Genomic DNA, 16,903 nt, shown 5'->3' on the forward strand with positions numbered 1-16,903 from the left:
CAACCCGTCGACTCTGCATCCGACCCAAACAACTCGGACAGCGGATGGGTCGATCCTGCGACGGGTCAACCTCTCTCGGGGCAAGGTGGCGAAGGAGGAGGCGATGATGGATCGACGAGTCAGCCTGCCGATGACGGCGAGGCGCAATACGCTCCTGACCAAGGCTACGTCGACCCTCAAGGATACTCGAGTGACCCGTACGGCGCGCAAGGCTACGCTCCGCAAGATTACGCTCCGCAAGGCTATCCCGCCTACTCGTACCCGTTGTCGTCATCGCCTTACTCGCCTCAGGATGCTCAGTACGCCCCGAACGCTCCTGGCTACTACGGAGGCCAACCAGGCGCGTACGCCAACGCTCCCGACTACAGCGGTCCCGCTTCTTCGCCCGAACAGTACCCGAGCTACTCGCCCGGTTCGACTGTCGGTGCAGGAGGAGGACCGAGCGTCGAGTCGGGTTCTCAACCGAGTACGCAAGACACGGCCAACTCGCTCGCTGCAATGATCGCCGACAGTCTCGCCGGGGCTTCGGGAGGTCAGCCTGCTTAGGTTTCGTACCAGCTAGCTTTGCGACTCTGTTTTGTTCTCGGTTTAGCAGTTTCTTGTCGGCTCGTCCTTCCTTCTTTCCTTTCTTTCCTTTCTTTCCTTTCTTTCCTTTCTTTCCTTTCCTTCTTGAGGTGCAATTCGTTCTTCATCAGAGTCCTTCGAAGGAAGGTCTCTTCTTGCCGAGAATGTCTTCTGCTCGGGAGAACCGCTTGATTCGAGTCTCAACAACGGGAGATTGGCCGCATGCAGGTGAAGACAGTTTCTCTCTCATCAGCGATGCATCAGCGGAACGGGTGAAATCGGAACCCATCCATGACATCGATGGCTATAAGTACAGGGTTTCAGACAATCTTTCGGAGGAGCGCACAAGTGTACGGAGGAGAGCGCAATTGTAAACGAATCCACGCAGTCTACAGTAGGATAAGGCAGAGCCCGAGAGCATGTCGCATTCGAGAATGGTCGGGTTTCGCCACGCAGCTCACATGGCATGCTCGACATCGGCTTTCTCCTTGTGGCTGACACTGCCGTTGGGTTTCGGGGCGTTGTAAGCTTCGCGAGTCTCGTGACCCATGTTCTCAGCCAGGATCTGCTTGCGGAACTTGTTCGAGTTAACGATTGACGAGTTGCGGTAGAGGATGTCGACCTTTGTCAACAAGGAACAACCGTCAGTTGTGGATATTGAATATGGGAAGCAGATAACGCGCTCGCGTACCTGCTCGAGCGAGAGACCTTTGGTCTCGGGGATGAGGAAGAAGGTGAACAGGAAACAGAGCACACAGCATCCTCCCCAGATCCAGAACACGTTCGATTTGAGTCCGGCAGATCCAGGGACGTCGTCAACAACTGCGAATGATAGATCGCGACGGGTCAGATTTCAGTCGAGCGGGACGGAATTCTGACAAGTGCCCAAGCTCACGGTAAGGGGTGGCGTAACCGATCGCGAAGTTCAGCAACCTGTAGTTTTGGGCAGGACAGAGGGTGAGTCTTCATCCAAGAACAGTCAGGTCGAACGCAAGTACCAATTAGACGCGGTCGACAGCGACATTTGTTTCTGCGTAAGAAGAGTACTCCGGTCAGGGTCAAATCATTCCCGCGGAAGCTAGAAGAGCTTACTCCTCGAGTAGTCGTAGGGTAGATCTCGGACGTCACAACCCAGGCGAGAGGGCCCCAGGTAGCAGCAAAGTGCGCAACTAAGTTGCGAAGACATCTATCAGCTCCGCTCCCACATACTTAGAAGCTCAACGAATGAAATCGCTTACTGAAGATGCAAACGAATGCGATGAGGACCTTCTGCGACGCTTGGTTGTTCTCCGAAGTGGCGACACCGACGGCCGCAACGATGAGCTGCGAAACTGCCATTCCCGCAGCTCCGTAGAGAAGCAGTGCGCGACGTCCGAGCCGGTCGACCGCGAGGATACCCGGAATGGTTGCTCCAACATTGACAACGTTTGTGGCGATCGTGATGATGAAGGGGTTGTCGATACCCGAGTTTTGGAAGAACGAAGTGCTGATACAGAAGCCGGATTGTCAGTCGGGGCTACAGCTAATGACCAGGGTCCGGGCGCAACTCACCCGTAGTAGAAGATAAAGTTGATACCAGTGAGCTGCTGGAGAGCCTGGAGACCCATACCGGTGAGAGTGCGAAGAGCGTTGCGTCCTGGTCCGCCCTTGAAGCAGTCGAGGTAGGTGGCGGTACCCTGAGCTCGTTCGTGGTGAATGTTAGCTGCGATTTCGGCGAGTTCCTCGTTGACCTCCTGCGAGTCGGGGTCAGCCTTGAAGATGCGAGCGAGGGATCGACGGGCGTCCTCATCGCGTCCACGGAGAAGCAGCCAGCGAGGCGATTCGGGCAGGATGAAAAGACCCGTTCCGAGAATCTGTGAAGCGCCCAAATCAGCCACATCTTCCGTGATGATATAGAGCAAATCGACTCACCGCAGCCCAAATGAACTGAATTGTAGAGACGACAAGTCCAGGGGGGATGGTGTCAGTATAAGGGCGTCCAAGCAGCGGTGAAGAATGGACTTATCCAATTGGGATCTGGTAGCAGGCGGCATTGTTGATGTCCTTGGTACCATTGACAACGATAGCCGCAATCAAGAGACCAATCGTGATCATCCATTGGTAGCACGCAACGAGTCCACCGCGAATGCTTTTCGGGGCGCACTCGGCTTGGTACATGGGCACCTATGACGCAGAAGGTAAGTCAGCATCGATCCATGCTAGCTTTCTGGAGCCGTGCTGAGCCTACCAGGCAGGAAGTTCCTCCGACACCTGCGATCATAGCCGAAGTAAGCTTTCTGAAGACCAAAATTGCAAGAGAGCGCGAGCTTACCGAGACCAGCGAAGACTCGACCGACGACAAAGATTGGGATGGTCTTGCCACCGGTCTGGAGTGCGACACCGAGACAGAAGACGAGAAGGTAGCAGATGATTCCCCAGCGACGGCCGAGATATTCACCGGTTGGCGATGCGAGCAAAGCACCTATATCGGGTTCGATGAGTTCAACGCTGCTGCAAACTCCAAATCTCCAGTCTGCAAACCGAGGGAACCTACCGACGAAGGTACCAGCAGAGAGGATCGAAGTCACGAGCGAGTTTGTACCCGAAGAGATACGGTAAGCGCCATCGGGCTGCAATTCTCCAAAAATCTCGCGCCATGCCGGCATCTCTTTCACTCCAGAGATATATCCCGTATCATAACCGTAACTGCAAGGCAAGGTAGACCGTCAGCAGTGTTGTGTATTGCACGGGTCGAGGATCCGAGCACTCACAGGAATCCACCGAATGCGGCGAACGAAGCCCTAAGTAGATCGATCCAAGTGTCAGTAATTTATGGTCGACAGAAACGCTATCGGTAGCCATCGCGAGAGATGCCCAGCCGTCGACCTGAGAGTAAAAAAGCAGAGGCTCACATAATGACCGCCATAGGCGAAACTTTGGTCGGAATAGCGACCATGATATGGATGCTCCAAGTACTGGGCTCGAAGATGACCGAAGCGAGAGTGAACGGAGACGAAAGGAGAGAGACGAAGGAGCGGACGTTGCTTGGGGCCTGCTGTCCGCTTGGAGTGAAGGCGGTCCCCCAACGTCACTCCACACAAGATGCTGTGGTTATCTTGGCCGCCCGCTCGCGCCCCGCTGGCAAAAGGAAGGTGGGTAGCCTGCCAAACATCGGGACCTTCTCATGTCCAGTTCTTGGCACTGATGCTGTCTGTTCGGGCTTGTTCTCGGCTGGCACCGCCTCCACGCCGTTCATCTACACTGTACACTGGAGCAACTCAGAGGACGTCCACATATTGCATCGCTAATATATCTACAGGTTTCCCCGCGCGCGTGGGGAGAACGCAGACGGCGCTCAAAGCTCGAAGCGCGGCAAGTGAGCTCAAAAAGGGTGTCCGCCATGGACCGCCAAGCAGTTCCTCCTGCATCGATCCGAATTAGGATGCGAGGTCCAAGACCCGCCATCGATGACGAGCGAGACAAACGAGACAAACGTTCGCTTGGAACACTGCGAGCGGTCGCGAAGCTTCGGGATTATGTAGTAGGACCGAGAGTCTAGAATTCGAAGGTTCAGGATGGCAAGAAAAGGCGAAAAGGGCTACACGGGAGTGACATGATACAGAAGGGAATGGCTATAGGGCTACAAGGCAACATCAAGAAAGTTCATTATAGGTGATACAAGTATTGTCAATCGTCGTATATCGCTGCGAGCCGATCCAGCTCGTCGAGAACCTCGATCGCAGTCGGGCGAGCTTGTTCTTTCGGGTTTGTCATCTTCTTGAGCAGCTCCCGCACCTCGAGAGGCACGTGTGAAGTGCCGTCGAGAAAGGTCTGAACAGGAGTCGAGGTACCTGGATAATGGCGAACAGAGCAGAACGAAGCGTTCGACGATATGAGAGACGGCGGCTGAGAGTCGGTTGGGGATGGAGGAGTCGAGGTCGCAAGGGCTGGTAGGTTGAAGACGGAGAGATGTGACGTGCGCTTGGAGGCTTCGATGTGCTGATCGTCCTCAGTAGCGGTGGCGAGCAGAGTGTCTGCGATCGCTTCCCAATCTCGACCCGCTGAGAGGCTGGCCAGACTCCGGAGACTCTCGCTGCTTCCCGATCGCCTCACGCTTCTCTTCAAGCTGCCCTTGTCGCTCCTCATACTCCTGAGACTCGCCTGTCGGCTCAATTGCCCGGCACCTCCGAGCGAGAGATTGTAAAGACTTGTGCCTTCTTCAACCTCGAGCTCGGCGCCGTCCATCTCTTTGAGCCTCTTGTTCTCCTCCCACTCCCACCATGCGCCACTGCCGACCAGCAACATGCGTTCGATGGCTCGCACTCCCTCGTATGGCTCGCGACCACTGATCATGACGCCCAATGTCGTACCGAGCGAGAAGATGTCCGAAGGGTACGAGAACGTCGATGGGAGAGGGCGGACAAACTCGGGAGGCGAGTAATTGGGAGTGCCGAGACCATGCGGGTCCGTCGGGAACGCCGCTCGAGGCGAGCTTGCAGGAGGCAAGAACAGCGACATGCCGAAATCGCATAGTCTCGTCGAGACATCCGATGCAATCTGTGAATCGGACGGAGCAGCGTCGTGGCCAGCGTGAGTACAATTCTCTGCAGCACGTACCGAGACAAGTCGCAGCTTACCATGATGTTCTGCGGCTTGATATCGGCATGCAGGACCCCCCGCTCGTGGCACCATGCGACAGCGGAGACAATCTCCCTGCTCCACTGAAACCACAAACTCCTGCTCATTCTCTCAGGATGGTTCCTAGCGAATTGAAGGAGGTTGCCGAATGGGCAAAATTCGAGCACGAGGTCGATGCGCGGTTCGCCCCCAGCAGAGGGGAAGTTCAGAGTCGGATCCGAGGAGGTAGTCAAGATCGGCGAGGGGGCGAGACCGGGTACAGAAGACGTCGAAGGTCCGGCTTCAGATTGCGACTTGTTGCGGTGCGAGGACGACGAGGAAAGCGGAGGTGCCAGCGAGGACAAGAGCGACTTGCGAGCGACATTCGCAGGTCGACTCGGTGCTGTCGTCACAGCCCCTTGGGATACATGTGCCTTCCTCGAGAACTCAGGAGCTGGGTGAATTCTATCTGCGGTAGGAGCTGTTGATACAGTCGCGAGTCCAGTTCGCGGATCTGCGGGAGCGCCAGGTTCGCCTCGAAGCGGCGACTTTGGCAGCGTTGTGCCAGCACTGTAGCGCTTTGTGCTCTTCTTGCTGTCTGCCCTCGCGAGCGCTCGGGCAGGCGCCTCGAGTCCGTCTCGTTCGTCCTTGACTCCGTACAGCTGCAAGATATGTCGTGAGCCTCTGTTGCCAAGGTCATCTGACGGGCTCTGTGGATAGGGCGAAGAGGATTGTGGTGATGGCGGGGAAGGGCGAACTGGCGCAACGAGTTTCGAGATGATGAAGGCCTCACCGAGACCGCTCAGCTGAGACTCTCGATCGGGAAAAAGCCGCTTGGCAGCACATAGCTGCCGAGGCCGGACCTCGTCGGAGGAAGAGGGACAAGAGGGAGAACGGGGACGAAAGCTCGCAAGGTACACACTCGCATGTCTCCCTTCGCCGAGCAGATAATTCGATGTTGGCGAGAATCGGAGAGTGGGAGCTTGTCGAGTGTCGAGGAGCGGATTGTCTGAATGACCCGCGGTAGGCGGGAGAATGGACGAAGTCGAAGTTGACGGTGTTAGGGGCGGGCGCGGCGAGAAAGTCGATTGCGACGGAGAGGTTGGCGAAGGGGGAAACGTGACGATAGGCAAAGGGGGAGAATGCGCAGGCGCAGACCGGAACTTGCCGAACGAGAACGTTTTCGACGACGAAGGCGGCGTGACGGGCCAGTGCGGAGCACGTTCTGCTATAGGATTTGGACCGTAGGTCGGCGAGCCTCTGACAATCACGACGTCATCGCGCCGGTCCATCCAGCTGCGTCGGCCGCTGCTCGCTGGGCTCGGAGCGCTCTCGACGCTCGACTGTGAATCGGCTGTCGAGCTGCGGGTGCGTATATTGGGAGTCACGGGCGCCCAATCCTGATCAAACAAGTTGTTACGAGAGTTCTTTGTCTTTGGCGGCGGTGGCGGTGGGATGAGTTCGGGCAGCGGGGCGACATCGAAGAAGGAAGCAGAGCGGAGCCGAGGAGACGACAAGTCCAGCGTCAATCGAGGCGGCGTCGAGGGTGCATGTTCACCCATCGAACAAGCAATTGCCTACCAGACGGGATGGGGGAGAAAGCCATTGAGCGAGACGGCGTCAGTACTCGATGTGCTGCGCTGTGATGCATGTGATGGCTACGGGCGTCCGCCGAACGCTGCGCACGCCGGACGTCACTGTCCGAGACAGGCCCCTCAGTCCAGCAGTACGTTCAATCCGCTTGGCTACTGTTACCATAGCACAGACCGACTCCGAATCACCTCAAGAGGTGATGCGCGATGCGGACAGGAGGAAGTGATCAAGCCAGGTTGATCGAGAGCGGGTTCGACTCACAGCAGCGCCTGCTTGGCGAGGGTCCTGCCCAAGCCGCTTCTTGGCTTTCGAGCTATCGAGGTACGGCGCAAGCTGACGAGACGGGCGTGCCAGTCGATGTATGCACTTAAGGTGATGGCGGAGTCGAGAATGATCTGCAGAGATTTCAGAAGCGCTTGGTTTTTCCGCAGTCCGACGAACGCTGCTTTCCTCTGTAGTGACCTGTGCGACGCGACGCGCTTGGATATCCGTCACCGACGCCCGAGCAGGCTGCCACCGTCTCGGATTGGACTGTTCCTTTCCCTGCGGTGATCACCTTCCCAAGAAGTTCCGAGGCTTTCCCACCGCGTATGTATAGGCAGAACAGGTATCAATCTCTGCTACCAATCTACGAGGTCAATCTAAGCATGACATCGCAGCACGATCGTCAACACTGGGGCTCGAATTTTCGGGAACGCTGAGGGTAGATTTCGATTCCGGATACCAGCTGAGTTGCTCGAACCCGCTGGAACCGACGGGTTTTATCCCGGCTGTAGCTGGGTTCTGTCCGAGGCTGTGCGATGACTGCGGGACGTCAGCTGACCTCAAAGTCCGTGAGTCAGCAATATGTCGGGCGAGACAAGGTCGAGGGGTGCGAGCGCCTCACGAGACGTTTCGCTTGCCTGCACTTCGGCGCCGGCTGACCCTCTCTCCAGATTCTGCTTGTCTCCGCTGACTTCCCCCGAGCCGGAGGACACGAGAAAGTCACACCGATCAGCTTCGCTCCGCCTCTCGCCTAGACTGATCGCCTGATCAAGCCCTCAACTCCGGTAATTCGGTCTTTCGTCTTTCACCTTTCGTTTCACTCCTTCACCGTCAATCTGTCCGGGTCATGGCACTTGAAGGCCCCGCAGCTAACGAGCTGCTGGCCTTTCTTGAGACCCGCCCCGCTCGCGATATCTCGACGCTATCTTCGACAGTCCAGTCTTCCATGAGCAACGCCGTAAACCACTGCCCTGCTTGCGCTTCTCCCGCCAACAATCAGCCTCCTCCGATCCTCTCGGAGCTTGCCGTACGACCTCTCTCGAGCGGTGCTGATGCAGCATCGGGTCACGTGCACAACTCCGATATCGCCTCGGAGCCGGACGATCCGTTCCCTCGTGCCAGTGACTTCGCCGAACCGACGGCTCCGGATCACGAGGAGCGTCTCGGACAAAGGACTGATGAACACACATTGATCGGGGATGGTCACGCGCTCGCGAGGCATCTTACGAGGCACGAAGAACACGAGCAGCTTCACCACGATCTCGACTGGCTCGGGGCGATACTAATTGCAGACCGCAAGACGGCAATGGAACCTTCTACTACCTCGGAGTGGAAACCAGGGTACGGTTTTCCCTTCCGGCGAGCAATCGCTTGGGCAAGATCGGACTGAATACCTGGTCTTGCGCATCAGTCGCTGACTCCCTCTGATCCCCTTTATCTAGCTACTTCGCCCATCCAACGCCGGTCCAATCTCTTCCGACCCCGCGGCAACCATTCGACAATTTCTTCGCTTCCTCCGCACATGATCAGTCTCTGCTCCCGCTCCAGAGCATCGACGGCTCGGGGATGCCCATACCGTCCACTCCTCTTTCCTTGTCGCCTCCGGGCGTTGTAGCATCCGTCAAGGGTCTACAAGTCGAGACGGATTGCACTAGCGAAACCCTCTTGTTCCGAGGCATGTCCGAGCTCGACGGCCAGCACTTTGGAGGAGTTCCTCATCGCAATCCGAACGACCTGCCCTGTTCAATCCCTTCTCCCGAGCTTGTTCCTCTTCCGATTCGACCTTACAGTTGGACCTTCGGGACTACGGCGATCGCTTCCGACGAATCTACCGGACGCCAGTCACTAGACTTGGATTTCGGATCCGCTATCCCTTGCCAATCTTCGGAGGCTCGACGCGCGTCAATGCCTGAGACTAGTTCCGTCAATACGAATCGTGGTTCGACTGCCTCGTCCTCGAAACGTCGCCAACGTGTTTCCGGCACCTCGTCGGAACACGACACGGAAACCGCATCGATCCGCATCTCGCCCATTACCGGCAAGCCTACTAAGAAGACCTCAAGGAAGGGGTGGCCGCCCAAGGATAGTACGAGTAGGAAACACCACTGCCCTGTCGAGGATTGCGGCAAAGTCTGTCAGTCTTTGCTCCTCGATTCCCGGGTCAAAGACTCCAATCGCAAGCACGCTGAGGGGTCTTGCGAATGTAGTTGCTCGACCTTCAGCACTCGATACCCATATGAGAAGTCATGACGGCAATCAACGTGAGCACAATGTGTCCCAGCGGTCGGCACTCTCTTGAAAGCTGATCGTTCTCCATGCTTGTGGACGACAGCCTTCAAGTGTCCAGTCACGACCTGCAATCGACCATTCTCAGTATTCGTCTGTTGCCTTTATGTGGTGCTTTCACGTCTTCCAATCGAAAGCTGACCGAAAGTATTCCAGTCAAATCTGAAACGTCACATGGTCGTCCACCCTTCCATCGACTTTCGATTCATCACGGTTCATCAACTCTCCGAGTTGGTTTGGATCGAGGACTCCACCGATCCTGGAGGCGACGGAGGTCGTCTCGAGTGGATCTGAAGCATCAAATTTGCACGTACCGCTTGCATTCTCCTGAATTCGCGGCCATTACATCTACGCGTCACATTCACCCTTACAGTGAACTGTAGCGTACGTTTGCAGCACCTCCACCTCTTCCTGGTTTCTTTGCATATATTGTTGTTCTCATGGAGCTTCATTCCTTGTCGTCCTTACCTTATTCCCGCTCACTAGTCTCCCATCAACCCTCCTGCATATAGATGGCTCATTCGTTTTGCTTGCCTTTTCTTCTTGCTGTTGCACGTAGATTTTGCCGCTCTCACGACTGAAACACGCTTGGGCTTATCAGGTACCTCTGCTCTTGGCTCAGCCAGCTCTTCGAGAAATCACTTTCTCCTCATGGATGGGAGAGACATCTTGTGCGAAATTTTTGACAACAAAACATGTAGACGGCAAATTTACTACCTGATTGACGAACACATCCTTTCGTTCCGTTTACATGGATATCCCCTTAAGCGCAACACGTTCAGAGTAAGCGTTGCTTTCTGCAAAGATTCATCCCATTCCCTTCTTGGACGCCAGTCACGGGTCCTCCTCCTCCTTCTCGAGCTGTTTCCTCTTCTTCTTTTTCGGAGATTCATCCGTGATCAGATTGTGTTCTCTGAGGTACGCATCGAGAGTCTCGACGAGTTCAGATTTGTTTCCCGAAGTTTTCTGTCCAATCTGTTTCAAAACACTCTTGAGTTCGGGATTCTTGAACTTGGTCAAGTCTCCACCTTTCTCGTTTGAAAGTTGATCCAGGAACTCTGTCAAATCTGGTGGAGGTCCCAATTCTTCGAGTTTCTTGGGTCGAACCGATTTCGAAGTTTGAATGCGAGATGCGTCGAATTCTTCAGGTGGAATGAGTGATCGCAATTGTGCGATGAAATGTCCAGCGCGCTGTTCAACAGGTTTTGACATGAGCACTTCGGGTTCAGAGTTGTCAAAATGGGCGCAGTGCTAAGATTCAGTACCTGATCTATGGACTCGTACGGTGGGAACGTCTTGTCCTCGGGTTCTGGAATATCGTCTTCGCCAAGAGCGGTCGCTGCGAGACACTAAACACTCGGAACAACCGCGCATCAGCCGAAACTCGAGCTTGGACTGTCTGATCGGTAGGAACGAACGGCGTAGAAATAATTGAGAGCTGCCGAAGCGAGACATGAGCGAGGAGGTAGCTTAGACGAGAATGCTGAGATGCGTACCAGGGTTGGGAAACAAATCAGGCTTGTAAGACTTGGTAGTGTGCTTGATGATCTGTTTCGCGATGTCGATCGCTGGCTGTTCATCGGCGAAATCGCCATCCTCATCTCCTGTCGGTTCAATACAAGGTTGTCAGCTCGAGACGAGGGGAAAAAAGTCCCTCTGCAGCGTCTCTCACGTTGCAAACAACTGAGCGTCTCGCCTATCCCGAGTTCACGGATGTCGTCGGCGAATGGAAGCTGGCAGAGGTGAAATCCTGGAGGTAAAACTTGCACCCCGGCTTCATTCAGTTCCTCCTCCTGTTCGCAAACAGTTCTCGTCAGCTTCATTACAGCGTCTTTCTGATAGGAATATCTCTTAATGCTGACCTGAGGCAAGAGGACGACGATTTGAGGTCTCGCAGCGCGCCTTCCGATGAACGAGCAGATTGCTATCAAGTCCTTTTTGACCATTGACTTGAGCAGGGCCGCAAAAGTCCGCGTTGAGCCCTCGAATCTCTGCGAGGAGCCCAAAGAATGTCAGCTCAGATGTCAAAAAAAACCAGAGTACTGTGAAGAAAGAAAACGCGCCTCTTCCTCTGGGTAGACAAAGTAAGATTGTTTGACTGATTGCCAGAAGTGTAGATTGCCTTCTCGAGGCAAGAAGCCGAGTAGTCGCAATCCTGGTGGACGACCTAGTGCCTGTATCGATTGAAGACAATTATCAGTAGCCGATGTGATGGTAAGTAGGATCCACCGTACCTTGACTTTTCTGACTTCGTCCTCGCTAAAGAAGATCTTGGCGGCCCGCGTACCCTTCGTAAAGTCAGACGTGCCGACCTGAAAGTACTTCTTGATCTGATCTCGTTCAAGCTCGGTACCGAGTTCCTGTCGAAAGAGTAGCAGGTCAGGCTCTTGCGTCGCTGCCTCTAGAGCTCGAGACGATTATTACACACCCCGTCTTTGTACACCACTTCGCTGACGACTTGAAGACCACGTTCCGTGTTCAAGTCGACTTTGGTCGGTAACTTTTTCTTCTCTTCTCCGACCATATTGTACCTTGCCACAAGATAAGTTAGCTAATGCCTATGACGGCGGGGTAATGGCATGACGTACCCCGAGACTCCGATCGTGAAATCTTCAGCGAGATGAAACGGGATCTTGAATGCGACTCGTTTCGCCGACTCTTTCAACCGCATGTTCTGGATCATGCCGAACAGCGCGATCTCGAGTGACGAGTGCACGTCGGGCCAGTCGAACGCCATCGATTCGTCGTCGCCCGAATGGATCGAGACAATCTCCTGAACTCGAGCAAATTGTCTAGAATCAGCTGCGAGCATCGTGGGAGAAGAGATCAAAGGTTGGAACGCACTCCGTAAAACTTGTCGAGATCGAACCCTTTCTGAGGCGAAGGAGGGACCAAGAACGGATGGAGGTCAATGTTTCTGTCTTTCAGATCCTGCACAGGACTCGCAATTCAGTCAGTCTCCTCACGAGCAAAGGATTCCATGAGAAAACAGTTCTCTCTCACTCTGCGTCTGTTCATCGCAACGTTGAACAGCTGCGTCACGCCTCGGACTGGATCGTCGTTGTCGGTGACCCAAAAGATCTGATTCTGTGCCCTTGGCGAGCTGTTGAGCCGGGGCGAGGTCAGCGGGTGATTGCGAAATACGCAACAAAAGACCGCACTTTTGCATGAGCAGAGTACTGCAATGACCAAACGTGTCTGTGATCCGGCCCTCACCGTTACTCGGTTTGAATTTCTTGGCGAGAAAGTCTGGATCAGACTCGCAGCCTAATTCCAGAAAAACGGACGTTCTGTCAGTATCCAGCTTGTGTATTTGAACGAGACACGTGCTCACTTTCGAGAATCTCCTTCATCTTCCTGAGATTGTTCGCAGTGACTTGTTCAGGTGGAAACAGAGTCACGCTGTTGGCGAGCTTGGCATGCTCGGTATTGTCCGTCGCGGCCTTGCAAGATGCATCCGCACATGTCAGATTGCTTCCGTCGTGCTTGCAAAGGAGGTGGTGCTCGTACCGTATTCCAAATGACAATTCCGACCTGGTCTTTGGGACTCGAGATGACTTTGCGTTTCATCATGGCGTACGCCGCGAGAAGCACAATCTCCATCTTGCTCGCAGGTCGGTCCTTGTCCTTCAAGCGTAGTTTCTTGATCTCTTGTTTCGCAATGTCTTCTTCCGAAAGCTTTCCCTTGCCTTTGGCTTTGCCCTTTGCGCTGCCATCGTCGGTCGCGGTAGGAGCGGTCGCTGTGGGGGCGGTGAAGGTCGCACTCGGAATCGGATCAAAGTCGAGGGTCGGTTCGAGCATCGAGGCGGTCGACTCGACGCAGAATAGGACCGATGATTTGGTGTACCGGTACTCGTCGAGCTGCTCGTCGTCATCGTCGGAGAGATCCTGATCCCATCCGTCTATGGTTCCCGGAACTCTCGCCGGGTTCAGCGACTCTCGCTTGCTAGCAGAAAAAGATTAGCCATAGTGGAGACTTACCATATGCGCTGTTCATGCTCGCGATCAATTGAAGAATGCTGCAAATCGAATGTCAGATCAAGTTGACTTCTCCGCCAACTTTCGCGCGCAAAACACGAGATTTCGCATCATTCAACTTGTCGTCGTCATATCTCGCCAGACAGCTCCATGGCAATCTGGGTCCAAGAGCGAGACAGAGCAGCGCGCGATCAAGTCCAACCAGAATCACGTCAAACGTCATATTCATATTGAACAGCTCAATTGTCGCAAACTCGCTTGTGCTGACGAGACTTTCTTTGGTTTTGTGTTTCCCTTGAATTTCAGGAGATGGAGAAAAGCAGTAACGTCCAACAACAAAGTCTTTACGAACGGGGCTTCTCCTTCTTCTCCTTCCAGAGAGCGAGGAGACCGACACCGGAGACTGGTTGACGACAACAGCAAATCGAAAGTCAGGAAAACGAGCCTTGGATATCGGAAGAGGGAGACGACTGAGAGAAACTGACCCTTGACGACCTTGAAACGGACACCAGGAATATCTCCCTTTGCCTTGCCCTTTCGTCCGAAACCTGATCATCCCCAAATCGATAGCCAAGTCGAGTTGTTCACGTAGAGCGAGAGCGGGTCATGTCGAGGAGAGCAAAGTCAGCATGCGTCCCTTGTGATGGTAGTATACGGGAAAGCGTACCGGAGATAAGGACCTCGTCGTTCTTTTGTGAGTGTTCAGAAACATTCAGTCAGTAAAGCAAACAGGCCGAGTCTGGGCCGAAAAGGGAGCATACCTCGTCGACGAAGTTCAAGCAACCATCGTTGGGAACGAAGGCGGTGACTGCAGAACAACCGGCCGAGGTCAGTCATGATGGCGAGATGCACACAGGTTGCGAGCGAGATCGAGACGTACCCTTCTTTCCGTTCTTGATGAGCTGGACACGGACACACTTACGAATGGCCGAGTTGGGCTGCTTGGCCTCAACACCGACCTTCTCGAGGACGATACCCTTGGCGTGGGACGAACCACCGGTGGGGGACGAACGGTAGGCAGTTCCGAGGGCACGCTTCTTGTAGTTGTTGTCGGCCTGTAATCACGCATGCAATCGACCGTCAGCACTGCATCCTTGCGTGGTCGAGCTAGTTGTTGCGTGTCGCGAGGCCGGGTGAGATGGTATGTCGAAACGAGTGTAGTGGATCGAAGTCGGGCGAGTCGAGAGTTGTCGGCTCGCAGGTCCTCTGTGACCGTCTGCACAATCCATCTACTGGCTCGGCGGCACATGTGTCCTCCCAAACCGATCCTGGCGAGAAAGGCTGCCGCCGCCATCTCGCGATTCCGATCCCGTCCCTCCGCGTGGTGGGTATCCCGGTTGCTCGTTCACGAAATCGGACAAGTAGATTTACCCAACGGTTCTCCCTCCTGTCGTTCCTGAGCTTGCGGCCGGCGAGCAATCCACGAGGCTTGCAGGATCCTGTTTCGCAGTTGGAGAGGGGCGAAAAGAAATTCCGCGAGAAAAAGTCAGTACAACTCGCTCGTCGAGAGGTTGCCGATCACACCATCGGAACCAGGAAGCGCGGTGGCGTGTTTCTGCACGAGTTGGATCGTGGCTGGAGCGGGTCGAGACGAGAGGTGGACGAGGTGTCAAGATTTTGCTGAGACGGGTTCAAACTCGTTTTCAACCGGCAAGGGCGGCGCGTGGGGTGGGCGTGGCAGGCTCGAAAGGTTCTGTACACGCTGAACAGCGAGGTAGAGCGGAAGTGCGACTGACCCATGTTGGTGAGCGAACGAGAGGAAAAGGAACCCGATCGGCGCCCTTGGCCTGCCAAATGCAACTTTCGCTAACCCAATTCTATGAACCTCGTAATCTCAAATGTATTCACATTGCAACCTGTCTTCTTCGACCGTTCACTCCATCTCGAGGCGACAGCATGGGCAAGAAACCTTCGGTTGGTCGACCCAAGGGCAAGAACGTTCTCGCCAAAGGTACGCAGCTCTTCTCGACATCGAGCATTCCCGCCTCGTTCAGCTAACCCATCTTACCAAACTGCGGTACAGCCTTGTCTGGTCAACAGCAGAAGCAGTTGCAGAAGGAACAACAGCAGCGCGCCGAGCAGGCCGCGCAGGACCGCGCAAATGCCGCCAAAAACAAGATCGTTCAACAGAAAACCGGCAACTCGAAGAAGCGCAAGCTCGCTTCGGCCCCGGCTGACGGCGACGACGAAGACGCCATGGTCGAGAACGACACCGAGGGTCAAGACATGAGGGAACAACGCGCGCTCGAGCGCAAACGTGCGTTTGCACAGCCTTTCAGGAGAGGCGAACGAGTCCTGCTCGTCGGCGAAGGTAAGTTCCGTTTGAGTATCGTGGGACTAGTCGAGCCACTCACGCAGGAACGATGTGCCCGCTATCAACCAGGCAATTTCTCCTTTGCGCATTCACTGCTCTTGCCGGAATCCACGAGTCAAGCCGAATCCTCTTCATCCGTGCTCCCGATCCCTCTAGTCACGCCGTCCATGCTCCTGTGCACTGCGTTCGATTCGTACAAAGTTGCGAGCGAGAAATATCCCGATCTCGAGTCGCACTTGGAACCGCTCCGCAGCGCAGGCGCAACTGTTCTTTTCGATGTCGATGCAACCAAACTCGAGTCCAACAAAGCCGTCATGGATTTCTGTGGACGTGGCAAGAAACAGGCCAAGGGTAAAGCGAAAGCGGCCGATTACGGGTACGCCGAGGAGGACATTACTTCTGGGTTTGACAAGATCGTGTTCAACTTTCCACATGTCGGTGAGTGCAGTTTCAGCAAACTTGAGCCTTTCATGAAGACGAGGTACAACGGTCCTTACTGTCCTTACTCGAACTGTAGGCCAAGGAATTACGGACCAAAATCGCAATATTCGAACAAACCAGACGTTGCTGCTGGACTTTTATCTCTCGGCTTCAAACCTGCTCCGAAACGGTTCTTCTCACCTCGCGAGTATCAAAGCCAGCACACGCGAAAGCAGATCACCTTCTCCTTCTCAGCTCGTCGATAGTTCGCTCGCGATCGATCCATCAACCTTGCCTCCCCCACCTCCCCCCAAGACTCGAGGTACGATTCTCGTCACATTGAGAACTGCATCTCCGTACTCGTTGTGGCTCCCTGCACATTTGGCCACGAAACCGAATCTGCTCCTCCCTTCGATCCTCCCTCCTACCAGTTTGAAAGGGGGTACTCGAATCAAATCGCAGCCAACTTACAAGACAGTTCGGAGTTGGGAGTTTGAACCGATCATGTGGCAAGGGTACGAACATCGACGAACTCTTGGGTGGGACGAGAAGAAGAGTTTCGGAGGCAACGAAGACATTCGATTGACCGTCAAGGAGAGGAAACGATTAGGAGATGCGGCGACAAAGAACTCGCACCAGGACGCACAGACCAAGAAGGGGGATAAGGAAAAGGGGACGGGTATGAGGACTTGGGAATTTGAGCTCGTCGTGAAAGAGTATGATGGGCCCGCGAGGGACGGAGGATGGGGTGGCAAAACGGCCGGTGCGAAACGACAGAGAGGTGATGTCGATCGCGATGACGACGACAGTGATTGAAACACTTGAATCTCGTGCCAAGTCTGTCTCGCTTCGAGCTTGAAAAGGAAAAGCAAGATGATTTCAACACGG

At 54.8% G+C, this 16,903-nt stretch overlaps 7 protein-coding genes across 7 annotated transcripts; 3 read left to right on the top strand and 4 right to left on the bottom strand.

Moving 5' to 3' along the window:
- JCM15063_001863 (uncharacterized protein) lies at positions 1 to 546 on the top strand (the record flags this gene model as incomplete). The annotated part of the gene is made up of 1 exon (XM_076679115.1): positions 1 to 546. A coding segment is annotated over one exon (546 nt), but the record flags the coding sequence as incomplete, so codon positions are not given.
- A 475-nt stretch (positions 547 to 1,021) lies between these two features.
- JCM15063_001864 (sugar porter family MFS transporter) lies at positions 1,022 to 3,499 on the bottom strand (the record flags this gene model as incomplete). The annotated part of the gene is made up of 14 exons (XM_076679116.1): positions 1,022 to 1,186; positions 1,256 to 1,386; positions 1,460 to 1,497; positions 1,563 to 1,594; positions 1,657 to 1,733; positions 1,803 to 2,050; positions 2,116 to 2,417; positions 2,476 to 2,564; positions 2,616 to 2,727; positions 2,792 to 2,814; positions 2,876 to 3,025; positions 3,098 to 3,249; positions 3,315 to 3,344; positions 3,456 to 3,499. The coding sequence occupies 14 exons, from the start codon at positions 3,497 to 3,499 to the stop codon at positions 1,022 to 1,024; spliced, it is 1,593 nt and encodes a 530-aa protein (XP_076533640.1).
- Positions 3,500 to 4,230: 731 nt separating this feature from the next.
- Positions 4,231 to 6,722, bottom strand: JCM15063_001865 (uncharacterized protein; the record flags this gene model as incomplete). Its single annotated transcript, XM_076679117.1, has 2 exons — positions 4,231 to 5,100; positions 5,181 to 6,722. The coding sequence occupies 2 exons, from the start codon at positions 6,720 to 6,722 to the stop codon at positions 4,231 to 4,233; spliced, it is 2,412 nt and encodes an 803-aa protein (XP_076533641.1).
- A 1,142-nt stretch (positions 6,723 to 7,864) lies between these two features.
- On the top strand, positions 7,865 to 9,597 carry JCM15063_001866 (C2H2-type zinc finger protein; the record flags this gene model as incomplete). Its single annotated transcript, XM_076679118.1, has 5 exons — positions 7,865 to 8,358; positions 8,460 to 9,151; positions 9,225 to 9,278; positions 9,350 to 9,396; positions 9,460 to 9,597. The coding sequence occupies 5 exons, from the start codon at positions 7,865 to 7,867 to the stop codon at positions 9,595 to 9,597; spliced, it is 1,425 nt and encodes a 474-aa protein (XP_076533642.1).
- A 540-nt stretch (positions 9,598 to 10,137) lies between these two features.
- On the bottom strand, positions 10,138 to 13,300 carry JCM15063_001867 (uncharacterized protein; the record flags this gene model as incomplete). Its single annotated transcript, XM_076679119.1, has 16 exons — positions 10,138 to 10,494; positions 10,569 to 10,652; positions 10,722 to 10,741; positions 10,800 to 10,907; positions 10,976 to 11,096; positions 11,166 to 11,294; positions 11,367 to 11,477; positions 11,538 to 11,663; positions 11,732 to 11,834; positions 11,892 to 12,076; positions 12,148 to 12,234; positions 12,307 to 12,406; positions 12,465 to 12,570; positions 12,638 to 12,746; positions 12,814 to 13,205; positions 13,285 to 13,300. 16 exons carry the CDS (start codon positions 13,298 to 13,300, stop codon positions 10,138 to 10,140), a joined length of 2,154 nt encoding a protein of 717 aa, XP_076533643.1.
- Positions 13,301 to 13,625: 325 nt separating this feature from the next.
- On the bottom strand, positions 13,626 to 15,021 carry JCM15063_001868 (40S ribosomal protein S23; the record flags this gene model as incomplete). The annotated part of the gene is made up of 7 exons (XM_076679120.1): positions 13,626 to 13,684; positions 13,767 to 13,829; positions 13,949 to 13,970; positions 14,043 to 14,089; positions 14,162 to 14,336; positions 14,653 to 14,720; positions 15,018 to 15,021. 7 exons carry the CDS (start codon positions 15,019 to 15,021, stop codon positions 13,626 to 13,628), a joined length of 438 nt encoding a protein of 145 aa, XP_076533644.1.
- A 156-nt stretch (positions 15,022 to 15,177) lies between these two features.
- On the top strand, positions 15,178 to 16,831 carry BMT5 (25S rRNA (uracil2634-N3)-methyltransferase; the record flags this gene model as incomplete). The annotated part of the gene is made up of 4 exons (XM_076679121.1): positions 15,178 to 15,232; positions 15,305 to 15,592; positions 15,665 to 16,033; positions 16,113 to 16,831. The coding sequence occupies 4 exons, from the start codon at positions 15,178 to 15,180 to the stop codon at positions 16,829 to 16,831; spliced, it is 1,431 nt and encodes a 476-aa protein (XP_076533645.1).
- Positions 16,832 to 16,903: the final 72 nt, after the last annotated feature.

Source organism: Sporobolomyces koalae (assembly GCF_050403365.1).
Source record: "Sporobolomyces koalae JCM15063 DNA, S_koalae_JCM15063T_v1_ctg20, whole genome shotgun sequence".
Lineage (NCBI taxonomy): Eukaryota > Fungi > Basidiomycota > Microbotryomycetes > Sporidiobolales > Sporidiobolaceae > Sporobolomyces > Sporobolomyces koalae.